Source organism: Adiantum capillus-veneris, chromosome 6 (genome assembly GCF_014529385.1).
Source record: "Adiantum capillus-veneris isolate H3 chromosome 6, ASM1452938v2, whole genome shotgun sequence".
Lineage (NCBI taxonomy): Eukaryota > Viridiplantae > Streptophyta > Polypodiopsida > Polypodiales > Pteridaceae > Adiantum > Adiantum capillus-veneris.
In genome coordinates, this window is record NC_140936.1 from 32,145,180 (window position 1) to 32,166,765 (window position 21,586).

The 21,586-nt window shown below is 44.4% G+C and overlaps 1 protein-coding gene across 1 annotated transcript in view; it reads right to left on the reverse strand.

Annotated features, from left to right (window-relative positions):
* Positions 1-305: 305 nt before the first annotated feature.
* The window catches only part of LOC147455316 (protein trichome birefringence-like 6), a 35,615-nt gene continuing 14,334 nt past the window's right edge, over positions 306-21,586 (reverse strand). Inside the window, exons 4-5 of the mRNA XM_086514123.1 lie at positions 1,453-1,611; positions 306-1,342 (exon numbers count right to left, since the gene is read on the reverse strand). Of these exons, the coding sequence (XP_086370249.1) occupies positions 1,036-1,342; positions 1,453-1,611 (466 nt within the window). The 3' untranslated portion in view covers positions 306-1,035. The remainder of the gene's footprint in view (positions 1,343-1,452; positions 1,612-21,586) is intronic.

The following is a 21,586-nucleotide window of genomic DNA, read 5'->3' on the forward strand; positions in this document are numbered from 1 at the left end:
TTCTTGTTAAATGTCCTATTAAGGAGGCCATTGCTTCTTATCGAGTCACAATGTGGTCCATCGCGTTGCTCCAAGGTTTACTTCACCATACTTAGCTAATAAATTGATAGATACTAAAGTGGAAAGGTCAAAATCTCTTTGATTGTGGGGAGATTGTTAGTTCAATAATTGCCATATGCTAAAGAGATTTGCAAGATAGGAGTCTTGATCATGTGCATGATAATGTGTATATTTCTAGAAAGAAACCATACAACACCACTAAAGTGTATTTAGTCACCGTACATGGCAAAGAGTTTGCTTCAATCAAATTATAGAGCACTACTTTGTTTGCGATTTAAAAATGTATTTGGTACCTAAGTGCACTCCAAAGCAACCTACACAAAGACAAAGGTAGTATAGTAGAGGCATACCTTACTCAAAAAGGAATGCACAAGTGTTGTGCAAGGTGTTGGGTTCAACACCACACCTCAGACCCGTTGCATTAAAAAAAGCGTCACAAAGCCAACAATGGTTCAAGCTGTGGTGTTGATAAACATACATACATATCGGATTTTGTGCTTTCCACTGCTCACATATGGCATGCTCATGAAAATCGCTTGTTTACTAAATAAGCATTAATGGAGACGAGTTCTGCAGCTTTCAGAACAAGGCCTTGTCCAAAATTTGGTTAAGGAATGCAACCTTTGGTGCAATCCTCTCTATATCAGCTGCAGTATGGAATGCTGATTTTCTCCCGCTCTGGCCACTACAAAAGCCACAGCCTACGGTGCTATCCGGCTTTGTGAAAGAGGTGCCATTTCCATGAGAGCTGGAAGCTTATAGATCTCCCTTCTTGCTCGAGCAATGCTATACATATTGATTCCACAACGTCAAGAAGCTAGCACTTTCCTCACTTCCTGAAGGGATGCTATACATACATCACTTGGGCAGCATCATAGAGACGCCATTTCCTTTTCTTCCCAAGCAATGGTGCACAGTGCATGATTAGCAAACGGCATGTACTGCACAAGCTCGACTTGACATACAGATATCATTCTAGGGAGCCAAGGTGGTTGAATGGTACAGGAGCTCATTCCAGGTGTCCGGAACCCCCGGTAAGCACCAATGGCCGCAATCTTGCTGCTGCACATTCAGTTGTTGAGGATGCCAATAGACACTCGGATGTGCATCCTTTCTGTACGCGGAGAGCTTCATAATGTCGAGCACATGAACACGTACTTTCATCATTCCCAGGACCTCTTCTAGAGCTCGCATCTCATTTGGATATGTGGGTAGATCAAACTCGTCATTTGCTGGCTCTGTCTCGCCTTCACAATGCCCGCCCGAATTCCAACGCCCTCCCCTGGAAGCAGGAAAGAAGATTAAGCCATCTTAAACAGAAATGATTAAGATGGGTTTCATGCACCTATCAAAAGTCACTGCAAAATAGCTAGTGCAATCCTTGTCCGTTACCTGAAATGCTGCGGAGAGTAAGTCCGAAAAAAGACACGTGTTTCATGTGGATCTACATGCCCATCGACCCATTGAGCCCATGTACAGAGAGCTCGTTTGTAAGCAATCATCACGTCAAGCTGGGCATGGACCTTGTCACCTTCTTGAAAACAATTCTCTCTGTTTCACAAAAACTCAATTCAGTTCAGAAACCTTGCTTTACATGAAGTTTTACTGCTTGCTCTACACATAAGAAGTTTCATGTTACAATCTGTAGAGCGGGCTTACTGTCAATGCAAGCTGAAACAAGACTCTTTTTTTTTGTAACAATTATAAAAATGGCATTTGGACATGCAGTTGTCGTCTGCAAGCCGCTATAATTCTTTCACTGACCCTCTTTCAAGACTTCCACAAGGTCCTTAGATTGTGCATAATTAGCATGAAATGCAAAGCAACAATCAAAACTCTGCACAAAGATCCAAAACCGGTGTAAGACAACACGCATTTAATGAAACCAATTGTATGTGCAGATATACTGAAGTAGTTATTCAACATGACTAAATGTCGATACACTCCAAAAGAGGCAATCCTCTCTGAGGTGTCTATGTCCCCTCCTCCAACTGAGTTTTCCACACCCAGCTGGTCATCCTCTTCTCGGGCCCATCCCGGGCCATCTTCAACCTATTGGACACCCTTTCTGCAACCCCATTATAGGGAAGTTCGCAGCCACAGACTCAGCTCCATGGACCATATTCGGGAAGATTTCAGCCCATCCAAGCTCCCCTTGGTGCCGCCTTGCACATCAGCCTATAACAGACCTAGCAGCCCCTATCTGGCAGCCACAAGCATATCCATCACAGCAGACAGCGAGTAGGCCCTCTTTTCACTAATTGTATCCTGTTTTTATATCCTATGGCTGTATGAATGATATCTTTGTATAAGCTTTAGGGTTTTTCTTAAACTTCTTATATCATAACCTATGGTCAATAGAGAGAGGGAGAGAGAGAGAAATGAAATGAAATGAAATGTTATATTAAGGTCTTCAAAAGGCCAAAATGACCTATGAGACCAATCTGTTACAAAATGGTGAATCTAATGCCATGTCTGGGTACAAAAGAAATAGATACTACTACTAGAATCCATCCTCATCTGCACACTGGATATCGAGGAAGTATGGCTCGAATCCTCTGCTATAGTCTCCGTCGATGCTGTGTAGCCCCTCTCCTCAATCGTGGCCGTCTAGATCTCCGTAGCTCCAGTGCTCGCTCGATGAGAGTGCCGATAGTGGTCGAATGAGTGTGGGCTGAGCTCTGCAATGATGACTGCTCCTCTGGCTGTCCCATATCTAGTGAAAAGAAATCTGTAATCTGTCTCTCGGACTGTCTCTCTCTATCTCTCCCCAGTAAAGTGTCTCTATATCTGTGTAACTCAAGTAGATATAGCCCAAGACATCTCTGATCCTCATAACTCATGACCCTAGAGAAAGGACCAAAACCCTCTCTGAATAAGCAGTGGAAACGACCCCGTATCTCATAGGACACTATGCAATGACATATGTAATGTAGCTCTGTCTCTGGCTCTAACTGGCATAAGCGGCATATCCTGTTGCCTGCTGGTATTCCTCTAAATCTACCAGTTGAGACTCCAACTGATGTGAGGATGTGCGTATCTGACCAATGGCACACCGCAAACCATGAGACATATGTGTGTCCATGTAGCTGGGTCGAATCACAAACCCATTTCCTGTGAGGTGGAGAAGATGCTCTCTATAGAAAGCCATCTTCATGCCCAACTCCTGTGGAGGCTCTATTCATGTCCTCCTGGTATCCAACTGGATCAGGTCTTGACGAATGAGTCTAGTAATCTCCACTCGTGTAAGAGACATCGAGGGTGCCTGAAGAGGGTACTGGAAAGGGGGCAGCCTGTCCATGGTGAAACCATGCGTCTGAAACCATGATGTCATCTGTGCATACCAACATGAAGTGTCCCCCTAAAGAGCTGACTGTCTGGAAGACAACTGTTACAAAACTGGTGAATCTGATATATTAACCTCTTCAAAAGGCCAAACTAACCTATGAGACCAAACTGTTACAAAACTGGTGAATCTGATACTATGTCTGGTTACAAAAAAAGAGATGCTAAAATGAATCTAGGAGTGCTACTAGCTAGAACTGTGTGGGGTATGTGTGATCACTGATACAATGGGTGCCCAATACAAGAGGGTGATATAATGGGTCATGAATCTATCCTCATCTAACTCTAGATATCGAGATAGTATGGCTCGAATCCTCAGCTGTGGTCTCCTTCAATGTTGTGAAACTCTTCTCCTTAGTCGCGGGCGTCTAGATCTCCCTAGCTCCGATGCTCCGTCAATGAGAGTACCACGAGTGTGAGTATGAGACTTCTATCGTCCTTGGAGGAGGGTTTGACAACTTTTCTGGTGTCGTATTCTTCTCTCTCTATCTCTCAGTCTCAGCACCTTCATTCACAGTGTTACCACTTGTTTGTGATTATTTGCACTCTCTCACTAAAGGAACGGAAAGCTCTTCCTTCTGTAAGCAAAAGGAACCCTTGAGCACAATAGTTCAGAGCACTCATCTTGAGCAAAGTTCAACATTCACTTCCGTTGCACCTTACATAAAGAGTTTACAAGGGATGCTAAAAGCAAAGCCCCAAAAGCTTTTGAAATAAAAGCAAATGTCCCAAAATCAGCTTATCAAAAATCTGCCAACTAAAGCTGTCAGCATAATCTGTGAAAATCCGTATGCTCTACCACATAAGCAAGTCAACGCAAAAAGCGGGATTTTCCTACAGCCTGTCGGCACATTCCCCAGACATTCGTACTGGATGCCATGTCAGCATGCGTCTTTGTGTGTGGGGGCACTGCCATGTCATCAATTTGTGACATACCCCCCTCTTGAAAGAATTGTAATCGCCCTCGATTATGCCTGCCAAAACAGATAGAGACCATAAACTATCTTAGTAGACACTGACTGTTAGTACAGACGCACTAGACACAACACATCTAGCACTTGTACAAGTCGACATTCACATCACCGGACATCACAGGACATCACTTGACATCACAAGACATCATATGACAAATCACATACAAATTCATTCAAAATCTCAGACCATGAATAATCGGCGGTATTTAGTAATCGCATCTAGATCTAGTCAGGACCTCACACATGTCCGATTAACTAATCCTTATTGCAATCATGTCCATAGAGATTTATAAGATCGAAATGATGCAATCATTTCGTCTTTCCAAACAAGTCAAGTACAAATCAATCAATATCATTTTCATTTCGGGAATTCCAGTTCATAAAATCATACAACAGAATACTGTCAACCAGCAGTATCCGTGAAACCCAAAGGGACATCAGTGACTCTATATCAAAAATCTGTTGACAAAGCGGAGTGACTCCCCTCTTGTGCAAGCCCGCTGTACTAGATTCACCCATGTTGAAATCGGGGTTCTAAAGGAGTAGACTATGCTAAACCCAATGCTTCAAGGTAAAGTTCCAAAACCTAAGGAGTATCTGCTAGGTCCTCCTCCTCCATTCACTTCGCATCCTATGCAGGATAGTTCTTGAATTTAACCAAGAACCGCCTAATCACTTTACCTTTAATCTTTTTATCCTTGTGTGCCAATATCTGTTCTGGAACGATTATCTCCTCGCTTTTCTCCACTTCAGATTGAACATCTGGCTCCTCATCATCGAGCACATCGCCTTTGAAAGGCTTCAATAGACTCACATGAAAAGCATTGTGAATCTTCCAAGTATCAGGAAGCTTCAGTCTAAAGGAGACATCATTATCTTTTCTTTTATCTAGAAAGGGTCATAATACCTCATGCCAAGCTTTGGAAAAAGCCACTCCTTTCCTTTTCGTTTTCTTAGGCGTGCCTTCTCAAAACGTATGAGCACCCAATCGTTCTCCTTTAATTTCAAATCGCGACAATGTCGATCTGCAGCCTTCTTATGTCTTTCTTGAGATTTCTCTATAGCCTCCCGGACCTTGGCAAAAGCAATGTCCAAGTCCCTCGTGTACTGGTGGGCTTCAAAAATCTTATCCCGAGTCTAGAAAATGTTCTGATCTACCAGTTGATTCCCTTTTTCCTTTCTTTCCTTGTGCCCTGGGACCTACGGGTAGCGTCTTTCGCTTCCCTGTCCCTATCCATTGACACGTCAAAGTCAATCATCGAAGCCCTAAGACGCACTAACATCTAATTCCTCTTTCTTTGGAACTTGCATCTGGTTTCTTAGTTCGTCGGAACCCTCTGATTTTGTAACAGACTTGGACACTCCCAAGTCAAGAATCAACCGCGACAGCACCAAATAACCTTTTCAAAACAAGTCACAGATCACAATAGATGTACACTGGCCCGGCGAAGTTCCGTGCCTAGAGATATTGGCCCCAAAGACTGGCGCCCCTTTCGGTATTTCTTTTTATATTAATCAGATCAACGTACAAGAGAGTGGCTAGGGTTTCACTCTCAAACTCTGCGTCCAGATGCTCTGAGAAGTGAAGCCCTCACCACGTATTTAAAGGTACAAGGGATACCCAAAAGCAGAGCCCCAAAAGCTTTTAAAAATAAAAAGCATCAGTTCTCTCTCTCTCTCTCTCTCTCTCTCTCTCTCTCTCTCTCTCTCTCTCTCTCTCTCTTAGAGAGTCTCTTTTTTCAAAAAAAGAGCAAGTCTCTCTCTTTTTCATGGCATGGAGAAAAAGCAAGATTCGCGTCGCTCATCATTATTAAAAAATAAAAAATAAATAAAAATTTTAATAGCCGCAGAGATTTCCGAAAATTAGGGTTTCTTGCAAAAATTAGGGTTTCTGCTGTCCGCCATGTCATCACTTTGTGACATACCCCCCTCTTGAAAGCATTGTAATCGACCGCGATTATGCCTGCAAAACCGACAAAAGCCATAAACCGTCTTAGCAGACATTGACTGCTAGTACCTACGTACTAGGAACACACATCTAGCACATGTACAAAATTGACAGTCCCATCACACGACATCACAGGACATCACATGACATTCAACATTCATTTGGATCTTAGACCATGATTTATCGGCAATGTAGCTAGCAATCACATCTAGGTCCAATCGGGACCTCATCGATGTCCGATTGACTAACCCCTATTGCAACCATGTCTATTCGAGATCAATCAGACCAAAATGCTGCGGTCATTTCGGCTATCAGTTCTTGCACACACAAGAAGTCAAGAACAAATCAGTATCATAATCAGGAATTCCATTTCATAAAGTCATCCAGCAGAATATTGTCAGCTCTCAGTATCCCTGAAGCTCAAAGAGACATCAGTGACTTTAGTATCAAAATCAAGGCATCTGTTGACAAGGGAGCGAGTGACTCCCCTCTTGTGCATCCCACCACACCAAATCTCCGGCCAAGCTGAATTCTGGGTTCCGTTTGGAGTAGACTATGCTAAACCAAAACATCGAGGTAAAGTTTCACAATCCGAGGAGTATCTGCTAGGTCCTCCTCCTCCATCCACTTCGCATCAAATGCAGGAAAGTTCTTGAACTTAACCAAGAACCGCCTTCGGACTTTACCTTTCTTCGTATCGTTATGTGCCAAAATCTGTTCAGGAACAAGGATCTCCTCGTTTTCTTCCACTTCGGGTTGCTCATCAGGCTCCCCGTCATCAGGCACGTTACCCTTAACACGTTTCAAGAGACTCACATGCAATGCATTGTGAATCCTCCACGTATCTAGCAGTTTCAATCGGAAGGAGACATCATTTATCTTGTCAGTGATCTGGAAAGATCCGTAGTATCGCATACTAAGCTTTGGAAAAAGCTTCTCCTTTCCCTTTTTCTTTCGTAGGCGTGCCTTCTCAAAACGTAAGAGCACCCAATCATCCTCCTTCAATTTCAAGTGACGATGGCGATCCGGCGCCTTTTTCTGTGGTTCTTGAGACTCCTACAAAGTCTCGCGAACCTTGGCAATAGCCATATCCAAATCTCGCGAATATTCATCCGCTTCAAATATCTAATCTTTCGTGCTCAGGAAGGATAGAACCTTCGCAGCACTTTCAACAATCTCACATGGCGTCTTCCCCGTCGAAGAGTGTATCGTGTTATTGTAGGCAAATTCCACCAAAGGTAAGTTCTTTTCCCATTGAGTCTTCTGATCCGAGATACAAGACTTCAATAACTCTAAAATCATTGAATTGGCAATCTCAAATTGCCCGTCAGTCTGCAAGTGGAACGATGACGAGAACTGCAACTGCGTGCCAATGTTCTCCCAAATTGCCTTCCAAAACAAACTCATAAATCTGGGGTATTTGTCGGAGACAATCGTCTCAGGCGTGCCATGTAATCGGAAAATCATCGTGATCATTCTGTGTAATCGGGAGATCAAAAATGAAATCCATTTCAATACTTTCCCAGGGGCAGGTGGATATGGGTAAAGGGTGTAACAATCCCTGTGCCTTATGCCTGTCAAACTTGACCTTCTGGCATACCAAGCAACTGCGCACAAACTCTTCCACATCCTTTTTGAGTCTCGGCCCATGAGTCTCGGCCCAAAGAAGTATCTCTCTACCCCCTTCATGGTGGTAGCAATGCCGCGGTGACCCGTAAAAGGTGGACAGTGGCATTCAATCATAACCTTATCCCTCAACGGCTGTGTAACGCACAACATAGTCTTTTTCATCAAGCAGCCTTCCCGAAGGGAGTATCCAGCAATTGTCTCCCCATCCCGTATCCGTGTGAAAATATCTGCAAAATCTATATCTGTGGCATACTGATCGACCATATCCTCGAAGCTCCTATGATGTATCGCGGAAACAGCCAGAACCAACGGTTTCCGAGACAAAGCATCTGCCACCACATTCTTCTGTCCCTGCATCTGCTTTTCCGAAAGCTGCTTCTATGACAAGAAGTAGCACAAACTCTGATGGTCTGTAAGGACAGTAAAATCCGCTCCGAGTAGGTAATGCCGCCACTGAGTAAGAGCATGGATAACCGCCAAAAGCTCTTTCTCATAGATCTGTGTTGTCATCTCCGGCCTAGAGAACAAACGGCTCTCGTAAGCTATGACATGGCCTTCTTGCATCAAGACCGCACCCAAACTACAACCACAAGCATCACAATATACTTCAAATGACTTCTGCAAGTCCGGCAAAGTCAAAATAGGTCCCGTAGTCGATTTCTCTTTCAATGTCCGAAAGGCAGTCACCTCTGTGGGTCCCCACGAAAAAGGTACTCCTTTCTGTGTCAAGGTATGCAAAGGGGAAGCAACCTCTGCAAACTTTCGTATGAACCGCCTGTAGTACGAACACAGTCCCAAGAAGCTTCTAACTTCATGGACATTCCTCAAATCGGGCCAATCACGGATAGTCTCTATATTGGCCGGGTCCATTTGCACTCCTGCTTGCTGACACAATGTGTTTCAAAAAGTGTATCTCTGGTAGGAAAATTCACTTTTCTTTGCATTAATCACTAACGTGTGATCTCGTAATGCCTGAAAGACTTGAAGCAGGTGATCTTTGTGTTCTGCATCATTCTTGGAGAAAACAATGATGTCGTCAAAGAAAGTGCCAACAAATAGCTTGTACTCTCGAAAAATCCTGTCCATCATCCGGCTAAATGTCGCAGGAGCATTGGTTAAGCCAAAAGGCATCACCAAAAACTCAAATGACCCAAAAGTCGTCCGAAAAGCTGTCTTGTAGACATCTCCTGGCGCTATCCTAATCTCATGATATCCACTCTTCAAGTCAATCCTGCTAAAGCATGAGGATCCCTATAACCTGTCAAGTATATCATCGATCCTAGGAATCGGAAATCTGTTCTTGATGGTGATTTTGTTGAGAGCGCTATAATCGATGCACATTCTCCAAGATCCGTCTTTCTTCAAAACCAACAACACTGGAGAGCAATACGGTGAAGTACTAGGCTGGACAAGACACTTTTCCAAGAGGTCTTTCACTGGGTTCATAATCTTTTCATTCTGTACTCGGCTCACACGATAAGGTGGCCGATTCGGTGGCGTGCTTCCAGGTATCAGATCAATGGTTTGATCTTCAAGCCCTCTGAAAAGCAATCGGCATGAGTGTGGAGAAAATTCTTGGCGTTCTTTTGATCAGGTCAAAACATATTCAACCTTTATCCATCATTCAGTTCTCTCCCAAAAGAATGAGTAAGACACTGAAGTTCATCAAGTACAATCTCTAAGCCCTTCACTTATCAAAGTCGCTTTCTCGGCCCGGTAGTCAACCACGACGTAGTTCTTGTGTTACCAAGGGCACCTGAGTAGAACGTCACTCGCGTGCCCTGAACACCCCTGTCATTGCAAACGAAGTTTGCCAATGCTTGATGTAATGGCAACATCCCATCCGGGTGCCAATCGAACTACCTCCGCCTGTGGTGTCAGTCTATTGGGCGTAATTCCAAATCGAGCGCCAATTCCAAGTGAAAAGAAGTGGGCCTTAGCTCCTTCAAAAGAGCTTCCTGATCCTTCACTTTGCCCCAAAAAGCGGCAAAGTTTGTACTTTCATTCATTTGATTCGGTGCAAGTCCCACGCCACGTGGTACCAGTTCTGCTTTTCTATTTGCCTTTTCTGCCACGTTCCTCAGCTGCTCTCGAACTCTCAAGCCTGTCGTAGTCTTTATCATTCTGTTCTTTCTGTGCCTTTTTAGGGCACTTCGCGGAGATATGTCCATGTTCCCCGCATCCAAAGCACTTCCCCTCTCTAATGAAGCAAGCTCTCTTCTCAGGAGTAAGCTTGGGTCGTGCATCCTTTTTCTCTGGGTTGCTCTTTTTCTTTCTACTTTCATTCCCAAAAGTCTGTTCGGCTCGTTGTGTCATGGCCTCATTTGTGGGGTAGGTCAGACTGCCAGAGTGAATGGCAAAGCCCCGCTTCGCATGACTCATCAACTCTTGAATAGAAGCTGACTTCTATTCCAAGCAGTGATCTCGGATCTCTGTAGGTAGACCCAAGGTAAACCGCTCAATCTGTTCTCTGAACGAGATCTTCTTGAATGAAGAGGCGGGTAGAAAAGAGCTCCAGAATCTTTCACAATAAGCATTGATTGTATCTTTCTTGGTCATCCGAAGATGGTTCCAAGCAGCTCGTACATCTCGTTCATATTCTTGCGTCAACCAAGAAGAAATAAAAAGCTTCTTAAATTTCAGTCATTTAACTGGCGCACTCTTGTTAAAAGAAGCGTGGACCACCAAGTACGAGCATTCCCCTTAAGGTAAGTGGTAGCTCTCCAAATCTTGGAGTGCTTTGAATAGCGTCCTCCCGCGAAAGCGATGTCAAACTGTTGTATAAAAGACAAAGCCTTCGAAGCATCTGAGTATCCTGAAAAGTATCAAACTTGATCGAGTGGCCACCTTCCTTAAACTCTCGGACTTTCTTGCTTTTATCTTCGAGAAAGTCATATTGGTTGGCTTTGTAAAAATTCTTCTTGTTCGCATAAAACTTTCCGTCATCGGAATCTGAGCTGTCTGTAGACGAGTCCTCAATAGAACTGTCAGTCTCTGGGCGAGATGTAGCCTTCTTTGCCTTTTTCTTGCCCTTTCCGAAGCTTTGTTTCTTGCTTCGCTTTTTACCTTTCTGTCTTCTTCGCTCGAATCCGAGGAGCTAGAAGAACTATCAGAAGAAGAAGAAGAAGAAGAAGAACAGGATACTCCTTCAAATCGAACACGCTTCTTCTGTTTCTTTGCCTTGTCAAAAGTCGACTGACGACCCAAATAACCTGGAAAGTCAATGCTTTTCTTCTGCTTTTTTGCCATGCTTTTTGGCTTTCTTTTGCGCGTCAAAAAGCTGAGCAATCCGTGCATCAACCACGTTCTCCAGTTCCTTCTCCGTATATTTTCTTGGAGGCAGAAGGTTTCTTGAGAGCGGGTTTCGGGAGTGGTGTTGTGGTTCTCTGCCACTCCATCTGTACCTCTTCCAAAGAGGTCTGGTTCATATATTTTGCCATCTTCGGGTCCTTGGCAAAATTGAGCATCATCTATGTTGCATCGCCGATCAACTGGCGACGCTCCATCTCTTGCCGCTCCGCCTAAGTAGGCCAAGGCAGGCCATACTCTCTGCCAGAATCTTCGTTGTGATCCCTGCCCGCATCTCCAGATGCAGAGGGAGTCGACTAATCATTTTGCCTGAAGCCATAGGTGCCGCGGAAAAAAAATTCGGGGATCAGATTTCCCATAGAAGAGAAATCGGCCGTGCTCTAATACCACTGTAACAGACTTGGACACTCCCAAGTCAAGAATCAACTGCGACAGCACCAAATAACCACTTCAAAACAAGTCACAGATCACAATAGATGTACACTGGCCCGGTGGAGTTCCGTGCCTAGAGATATTGGCCCCAAAGACTGGCGCCCCTTTCGGTATTTCTTTTTATACTAATCAGATCAAAGTACAAGAGAGTGGATAAGGTTTCACTCTCAGACTCTGCGTCCAGATGCTCTGAGAAGTGACGCCCTCACCACGTATTTAAAGGTACAAGGGAAGCCCAAAAGCTTTTAAAAATAAAAAGCATCAGTTCTCTCTCTCTCTCTTAGAGTCTTTTTTTTAAAAAAAAGCAAGTTCTCTCTCTTTTTCATGGCATGGAGAAAAAGCAAGATTCGCGTCGCTCATCATTATTGATTCGCGTCGCTCATCATTATTAAAGAATAAAAAAATAAAAAAATTTAAACCGCGATTTCCGGAAATTAGGGTTTTTGGCAAAAATTAGGGTTTCTGTTGTCCGCCACGTCATCACTTTGTGACAAATTTGCCAGAATCCTGTGGTGAGCTATCATCTGGTTCCCTTGATTCATTCTCTTCACTGGAAGACTCTTGCCCCTTTATATTATCATGTCCGTCACATAAGTCAATCAGGCGGCATGCATTCCAAATCGTTGCTTAGTCATGTCCCATGGAGTCAGACTTCAAGCATAGTCTTGGATCTTTATAGCAAATCGTAGCAAAACCGCTCCATCTGGTCTTTCAAAAGAATCTTCGACAAGTATCCCAAAATCCCTGGCAGTAGTCATCCAATGTATCTTTCTCAGTCATTTTCAAGTGATGCCAAGGCATGATGACATCTCTTGCATATTCATCGTTCTTTTCAAGTAAGATACCGCCTTTCTCTCCCTGGAATGTTCTGAGAACCACGCTTTAGAGAAGGCGACGTCAAACTGTTGTTTAACTCAAGGGCTCGATGGGTGTCCTAGCCTGACTCCCTTCCTTGAACTCCTTGGTTTTCTTGTTGATCTGGTCATTGTCAAAAGAGGACAACCTCTCCTTCTTTAAATGGCGAGATGGCCTTCCATGCCTTCTAAACTTTGTTTCAAAAAAAATCGTCTTCAAAAGAGTCTTGTCTTAGGTGCTTAGAAATTAAAGAAGCTTCTTAGCACCCTCGAACACTTCAAATGGCGTCTTTCCTGTGTGTCGTTGTTGGCAAACTCCACGAAGGGCAAATACTTTTCCCATGTCACGTGCACATCTGACCCTATGTGCATATGGACAAGCTACTTCAGGTCGAGGGTTCAGGTCAGCTTAGGAAGTGTTCTGGCATCTTTGTGAGTTTGTTGGCATGCGTGCATGTCCAAGCACTTAGACTAGTTGCATATCCTCTGGCTGCACACAACATGATCCTCAACCTAACAGTCAGTAACCATCATGAGCATTTTACATTGCACAAAACCCATTTTCTTTGTTTTAGCCATTTTTCACTTATTATTAATAAGTGACTGTTGGGAAACTGGGTAGGGCAATTTTGCTAAGCATATATATAAAAGAAACCTAGCCCTAGCACTTTCTAGCAGAAGAGGCAACAGGAGTCACCAACTCCCAATGCAGCTTCTCAGCAAGACGCGGCAGGACAACCTAGTGTTTTTCAACCAACAAGACCACCTAGCGTTTTCTACATCAAATTAGCCTTGGCGTTTCTGTAGCAGAGGCCTAGCGTTTTTGCAGATCACAGAACAGCCTGGCGTTTTTGCATATGCAAATTCACATCAACGTTTGCAGAATCCAAACGACAGGATCAGCCATTGCATCAGCGTTTCCAGTTTTCAGCCCTTAGACTCCGCAATAGCAGCCCCAAACCTCGCTACCCTAGCACTTTGACAGAAGAGGCACCAAGAGTCACCAACTCACAGTGCACCTTCTCAGCAAGACTTGGGAGGACAACCTAGCATTTTTCAGCCAACAAGACCACCTAGCGTTTTTCTACAGCAGATCAGCCTTGGCGTTTCTGCAGTAGAGGCCTAGCGTTTTTGCAGATTACAAAACAGCCTGGCGTTTTTGCATTTGCAGATTCACATCAGTGTTTGCAAATTCTCGGCGGACAGGATCAGCCATTGCATCAGCGTCTTCTGTTTTCAGCCCTTAGACTCCTCAATAGCAACCCCAAACCTCGCAGATCTCACCTTTCCGCAGCAGATCCTCGCCGCACGGTCGGATCAACCAACGTTTTCAGTTTCAACCGCTGTTCGTAGATTCAGCTTCTATGTTTTCAGCACATCGTCGTCGCGTCGTCGTCGTTGCCGTCCTCGCCGACACAGTGTCGGAATTCAGCAGATACCAAATTTGCAGATTTCAACCCCCAGTGTTTTCAAATTTCAGCCCGTCTCGTCGTCGTCATCATTGTCATCGACATCGTCGGCAAGTCCATTGCATCTAGACCATTGTACCATATTTGTGCAATCAATAGCATAGACCTCTCTCGCCATAGAGAGTGGAGCCCTTGGGAGGAGAGTTTGACAACATTCTCGTGTCCGTATTCTTCTCTCTCTCTCTCTCAGTTTCAGTACCTTCATTCACAGTCTCATTCACTTTGTTTGTGATCATTTGCACTCTCTCACTAAAGAAACGGAAGGATCTCCCTTCCGTAAGTATAAGGAACCCTTGAGCACAGTTCGAAGCACTCATCTTGAGCAAAGTTCAACATTCACTTCCGCTGCACCTTACATTGGTATCAGAGCTTTGGCAATGTTCTGTATCATTCAAGGAAAGAAAAACAAGAAAAAAAAAATTGCTTGTTGCGGTCGCACGTAACCCAAGTCCACTTGGGCATGTCGATTCCTGATCATGTTTTTGAAGAGTCACAAGTAACCCAAGAAAGAAGGGCTTGTCCGGCCTCCCCTTGTGCCTCTCTTCACTCATTGAGAGTGGACCGTGCACTTAGCGGCCAGCCAATCGACATGAGGTGGGAAAAAGCAACCTTGGTGTGAGCGCGTCCGCAGGAAAGAGTAGAGCTCAGGTAAGAGAAAAGCCTTCTCTAACACAGATTGCAAGCTAAAGAAAGACCTCAAGAACCTCAAGAACTCAAGGACTCAAGAACCCAAGAACCTCAAGAACCCAAGTTTCTCGTGGACTTAAGTACCAAGAACTCAGTGTATGGTCATCACTCGAAGCGGAGTGAATACTTTGCGTAAAGGTGATGAGCATGGAGGTGGCCAAGAAGAATTTTCCGCACAAGAGGTTTTTCCAACCCTCCCCCTTCCCCATCTACGCCAAGGGTTGCACCAAATCCTATGGAGGCTTTGGTCAAGACGATGATGGACATGATCTTACAACAAAAAGCGCAACGCGCCACCTTGGAGCGCGAGCGCAAAGAAAGAAAGGCAACCTTGGATCGCGAGCGTGAGCAAGCGCACTTGGCGGCCGAGGAAAGAAAGGCGACCTTGGATAGCGAGCGTGAGTAAGCGCGCTTGGCGGCCGAAGAAAGAAAGACGACCTTGGATCGCGAGCGTGAGCAAGCGCGCTTGACGGCCGAGGAAAGAAAGACATAATTGGATCGCGAGCACGAAGAAAGACAGTTAGCCTTGGAGCAAGCGCGCGTGGCGACCGAAGACAAAAGGGTAGCCTTGGAGCGTGAGCATGAGCAAGCGCGCTTGGCGGCCGAAAACAGACGAGCGGCCTTGGAGTTAGAGCATGAGGCGCAGAGAGACCAACGCATGCAAGAGTTGGTCCTACAGGTACTTACCTCGAAGCCCAAGCCGGTCAAAGATGTTGGTAATTCATCAAGTAGCACAAGAAGAGATTCAGACTCCAACAACCCCGTCATAGAGAAGATCACATTCAATAAGTATGACGGTAAGTTGGATGCTAGTGTTATTCATTCTTGGTTGCACCAATTTAATGCTTATTTTGCGACAACTAAGAAGACAGGGAATAGCAAGGTTTTGACGGCAACCATGTACCCTCCTCAGTACCTAGCGCGGTTGAAAGACGATTGGCGCAGTCTCAAGCAATATGGCATGCCAGTTATGTCTTTCTCTAATCGTGTTTTGCAGCTCGACACCCAATTACGCAAATTTGATGGTGGTGAGCGCAAGGAGGCATTCCTTTATGGATTGGACGAGTATATCAAGTATGATGTCGAGGTACTCGATCCAATCGATCTCAACAAGGCGGTAGCAATTGCTCTTTCCCAAGAGATAAAGCACAACAAGGAAAAGCCTAAGGAGAACAAGTCTTCTCAAAGTACCTCTCAGACTCCTCAGAACCCACAGAACCATAAGAATTGTAAGAATGGGAAGAACGGTAACTCTTCCAGCCAATCTTCCAATAGTCTTCTAGAAAAGAACTCACAAAATGAATCTAAGGGTAAAGCTAACACACCTCCTAAACCTAAGCTCATTCCAGATGAAAAAGTTGCACAAGGAATCATAGGAGGATACATCACGACAGAAGAACGAGTCATTTATTCTAAGGAAGGTCGATGTTATCATTGTCACGTCAAGGGTCATATAAAGAAAACATGTCCTAAGATTGAATCTAACAAATCTAAAGAACCAACAGAACCCACATTTTCTGTTAATGCCATAAATGAGAACACTCGTGTCCCAAGTTTCTCATGATCCTCTCATTGATGAGTCTCTCATGAAGTGTTATGGTCATGTGAATGGTCAACACATAATGGTCTTGTTTGATTCTGGTAGTATGCATGATGTGATTGGTGACACTCTTGTCAAAAGAGCCCGCTTGGAGGTTCGCAAGACATCTCCTTTCGAGGTGTCGGGCTTCGCTCCCGATATGGACTCTCTCATTACACCAGAGTGCCTTGATGTGTTATTCATTGTTCAACAAGCGTCCTTCCGCAGAAAATTTGTAGTTTCTCCTCTTTTGGGATGTGATATGATTCTAGGCATTCGATGGTTTCGTGAGCATAACCCTCTCACTGATTGGGCACACAATACTCTCACTTTCAATGCCAAAAGTGACTCCCATTGTCATTCGTGGGGAGGAAGTTATTCATTCTTCACCTCTCATTTCTAATGTGCAGGCGAAGCTTGAAACAAAAAAGGAGAAGGAGACTCTCTCAATCTTTTCTTCTCCAAAGCACGACACACATGTTTTGCATGATACGGATGTGATTATTCACAAGGATGATGATTTGCATGACAAAGATGTGATTGTTCGCAAGGATGATGGTTTAGTTGATGTTTTTTCTAGTGAAGCTAACCTCATTGCAGATACGATCAATCACGCAGAACCGATCTTGGCTCTCGAGTCGAGGTCCAAAGAACCCACTCAGGAAGTATTATGTGTTCGCATGATTAGTCAGCACGCATTGTTCGAGTATTTCATTCGTGACGGTTTTTTGTATTTTCGTCACCGTCTTTATGTGTTCCCTTCCCACAAGCATGCCACAGTTGATAGGTTTAGGCCGAAAAGTCAAGATTCGATCTCACTCTTTGCGTGTGTTTGATGGACGGTTTGGCACTCTGTGACTTGGTTCATCTCAATTGCATGCTTAGTTATTTAGGAAGCGTAGTATGTTTCCAGTCACTCTACATGGAATGGGTATGTTCATGTTTTTGTGTCGGAAGTGGTTTCAGGAATTTTCCTCCTCGGAGATTCTTGAAGATGGACCTACGTCCATAGACGCAGTTGGACTATTGAAGCAACCACAAATCACTTGTCGCTTTCGGTGCGGCCCAAAGAAGCAAGCATTGTAGACATTCATGAAGTTCAAGTATCGCACGACCCACGCATCAGAGTGGGCCAGCGAAGAGTCCTTCCCAAGATTCCAGACGACGTTGGCGATGTCCCTCAATGCCATACAATTCGATACCAGTACCTCATTTTAAAAAGGAGGGGATGTCACGTGCACATCTAACCCTATGTGCATGTGGACAAGCTACTTCAAGTCCAAGGTTCAGGTCAGCTTAGGAAGTATTCTGGCACCTTTGTGAGTCTGTTTGCAGGCCGTGCATGTCCAAGCACTTAGAGTAGTTGCATATCCTCTGGTTGCACACAGCATGATCATCAGCATGACAGTCAGTAGCCATCATGAGCATTTTACAATTCACAAAACCCATTTTTCCTATTTTAGCCCTTTTTCACTTATTATTAATAAGTGACTTTGTTGGAAAATTGGGTAGGGCAATTTTGCTAAGCATATATAAAAGAAACCTAGCCCTAGCACTCTCTAGCAGAAGAGGCAGCAGGAGTCCCCAACTCACCGTGCACCTTCTCAGCAAGACCCGACAGGACAACCTAGCGTTTTTCAGTCAACAAGACCACCTAGCGTTTTCTACAACAGATCAGCCTCGGCGTTTCTGCAGCAGAGACCTAGCGTTTTTACAGATCACAGAACAACCTGGCGTTTTTGCATTTGCAGATTCACATCAATGTATGCAGATTCCCGGCGACAGGATCAGCCATTGCATCAGCGTTTTCTGTTTTCAGCCCTTGGACTCCGCAATAGCAGCTCCAAACCTCGTAGATATCACCTTTCCGCAACAGATCCTCGCCGCACGTTCAGATCAGCCAGCGTTTTCAGTTTCAGCCAGATGTTCGCAGATTTCAGCATCTGCATTTTTAACGCATCGTCATCGTGTCGTCGCCATCGCCGTCCTCGCCGACACAGTGTCAGAATTCAACAGATACCAGATTTGCAGATTTCAGCCCCTAGCATTTTCAGATTTCAACCCATCTCGTCGTCGTCATCATCGTCGTCGACATCGTCCGCAAGTCCATTGCATCTAGACCATTGCACCATATTTGTGCAATCAATAGCATACACCTCTCTCGCCATAGAGAGTGGGGCCCTTGGAGGGTTTGACAACATTCTGGTGTCGTATTCTTCTCTCTCTACCTCTAAATCTCAGTACCTTCATTCACAGTGTCATTCACTTTGTTTGTGATCATTTGCATTCTCTCACTAAAGAAACGGAAGGCTCTCCCTTCCGTAAGTAAAAGGAAACCTTGAGCACAGTTCGGAGCACTCATCTTGAGCAAAGTTCAACATTCACTTCCGCTGCACCTTACATCCCATGTAGCGGAGACGAAGACTTCAACAAATTCAAAACCTTTGAATTGGCTATTTCCAAATCGCCCATCAGTCTACGGGTGGAACGAGGACGATAATTGCAACCACGTGCCAATGTTCTCCTAGATTGCCGCCAAAACAACTAGTAGATCGGGAATCTTTGTCCGAACAATGGACTCAGACATGCCATATATTCGAACAGTTTTGCCAAAGGATCGGGCTTAGCTGTCTTCTTTACTGCAGAGCAGTGAGCCTGCTTACTGAATCTGTTGATGACCGTCCAAAGGCCATCATGCCCACTCTGTGTCTTCGGGAGATCAAAGATGAAATCCATTGCAATACTTTCCCAAGGGTGGGTGGGAATGGGTAAAGGTTGTAACAATCCTTGTGCTTTATGCCTGTCAAACTTGACATTTTGGCATACCAAGCAACTGCGCCAAAAGAAGTAATGCTCCACACCTTTCAAGGTAGTGTTGATGCCGCGGTGACCCGTAAAAGGTGGACAGTGGCACTCAATCAGAACCTTTTCCCTCAACGACTGTGTAACGCACAACATCGTTTTCTTCATCGAGTAGCCATCCTGTATGCAATATCCCGCTACTACCTCTCCATTCTGTATTTGAGTGAATACATCCGAGAAATCTGGATCTGTGGCGTACTGATCAACCATGTCCTCCAAACTTCTATGATGCATCGGAAAATAGCCAAGACTAGCGGCTTCCGAGACAAAGCATATGCCACCAAGTTCTTCTGTCCCTGAGCATAGACAATCTGGAAGTGAAATTGTGAAAAGATGTTAACCCACCGCATCTATTTTTCCAAAAGCTGCTTTCTGTGACAAGAAGTAGCGTAAACTCTGATGGTCAGTGAAGCCAATAGCTCTTTCTCATAAATCTGTGCTGTCAATTATGGCCTTGAAAGCAATCTGCTTTCATAGGCAATCACATGGCCTTCTTGTATTAAGACCGCTTCCAGACTACGACCACAAGCATCACAATATACTTCGAATGACTTTTGCAAATCCGGCAAAGTCAATATTGGTCCAGTAGTCAATTTCTCTTTCAGTGTCTGAAAGGCAATCACCTCTGCGGGTCCGCACAAGGGACTCCTTTCCGTGTCCGAATGTGCAAAGGAGAGGCTACCTCTACAAACTTTCGAATGAACCACCGGTAGTAAGAACAAAAGTCCAAGAAGCTTCTAATTTCATGAACATTCTTCAATGAGGCTAATAACAGATAGTGTCACTTTTGGCCATATCCATATGTACCCTTTCTCTTGAGTCTTGAGACGATGTGTCCCACATGTATAAGCAATTTATGGAAAACCCACAAATGATCGATATTCTCTGAAAATCCAAAAGTCGTCCTGAAAGCCGTCTTGTAGACGTCTCTAGGAGCAATACAGATCTGATGTTAATCACTCTTCATATCAATTCAGCAAAGTAAAATTCTAAAATCTGTCAAGTATATCATCAATCCTCGTAATGTGGAAATCTGTTCTGGTTCATTGTTTCTTTATGTTGGCCTCGGCTAACGCTGTAAGGTGGCCGCTTCAGTGGTGTACTACCATGAATCAATCATGTGATCTTCATGACGTAAAGGAGGTAACTCGCTTTGTACGCCTTCCGAGAAACAGTCAGCCTCTAGGCTCTATTGCAGAAAAATCTTGTAATTTCTTTTCGAGGTCAAACATATTCGACCTTCAATCATCATTCAGTTCTCTCAAGAAAAATCGAGTAAAGACATAGAATTGCATCAAGTACAATCTCTTTGTCCTTCATTTGTCAAAGTCGCTTTCTCAGCCCAATAGTCAACCACGGCGTTGTTCTTGCGATACCAAGAAATTTCAAGGGCTAGAACTGCCTCCACTTATGGCCTCAGCCTGTCGGGCGTAATTCCAAATCGAACCGCCAATTCAAGAAGTTTGCCTTCGCTCCTCCATCAAAGAAAAATGAGGGCTTTTTGATCTTTCACTTTGCCCCAAGGGCGGCAAAGTTTTGTACTTTTTGTTCATCTGATTCGGTTCGGACCACACTCAATGTGGTACTAGTTTTGCTTTTATCTTTCCTTTTCTTCCGCACTAGGCTGCTACTCTGTAACTCAAGTTTATCTTCTGGTGGTCCTTTGAGTTCTGGTCCATCTCTTTCTGCATGTATAGGTTCCGCTTTTCTGAACTTGTCTGTCCTTTCGGCTTTCCTCTATACCTGAGAGGAGAAGCAATGGCTACATGCCACCTCGAGTAAATCTTATCAATCAGGTAATCCTTCAGGTGTCTCGCCTATCTCGGGTCACTGGAGTACTTAATCAATCTGTTCACACACATGCCAATCTACAATTGACATTTGTACTCTGCTCTGGCAAACTTGTTCGAAAAAATATATTTGCCCAAATCTTCATTCTTTTCTTCAGTTCCTGCGCCGGATCTTCAACTTTTCTTTGCCTTCCCACCGAGAGGTGTCACCTCTGTCAGATTCTTCACGAGAACCCACGTGTAATCTTGGATTCTTTATGGCTTTATGCCCTGTAAAACAGAGCGATCAAAACAGGAGTGCACCCGATGCGCGATGTATGAAGGGTGGGAATGGCTAAAAGTCCGGGGTCGGGACACGAAGATTCTTTTCTAAACGTTGTGTGCGCTGCAAAAAGGATTGGATCCTCCGTAGAAGAAGAATCTTTTTGTGCTTTGATACCACTGTAACAAACTTGGACACCCCAAGTATTCTACCATGACATAGCAGAAATTCATTTTAAAACAATTCACAAAAGACGACACGGCCCGGCGTAGTTCCGCGCCAAGAGGTATTGGCCCCAAAGAGTGGCGCCCCTTTCAGTATTTATTTTTATATTAATGTTTGAACAAAGTACAATGAGCCTGCAAGTGCTCACTCTCAAACTCTGC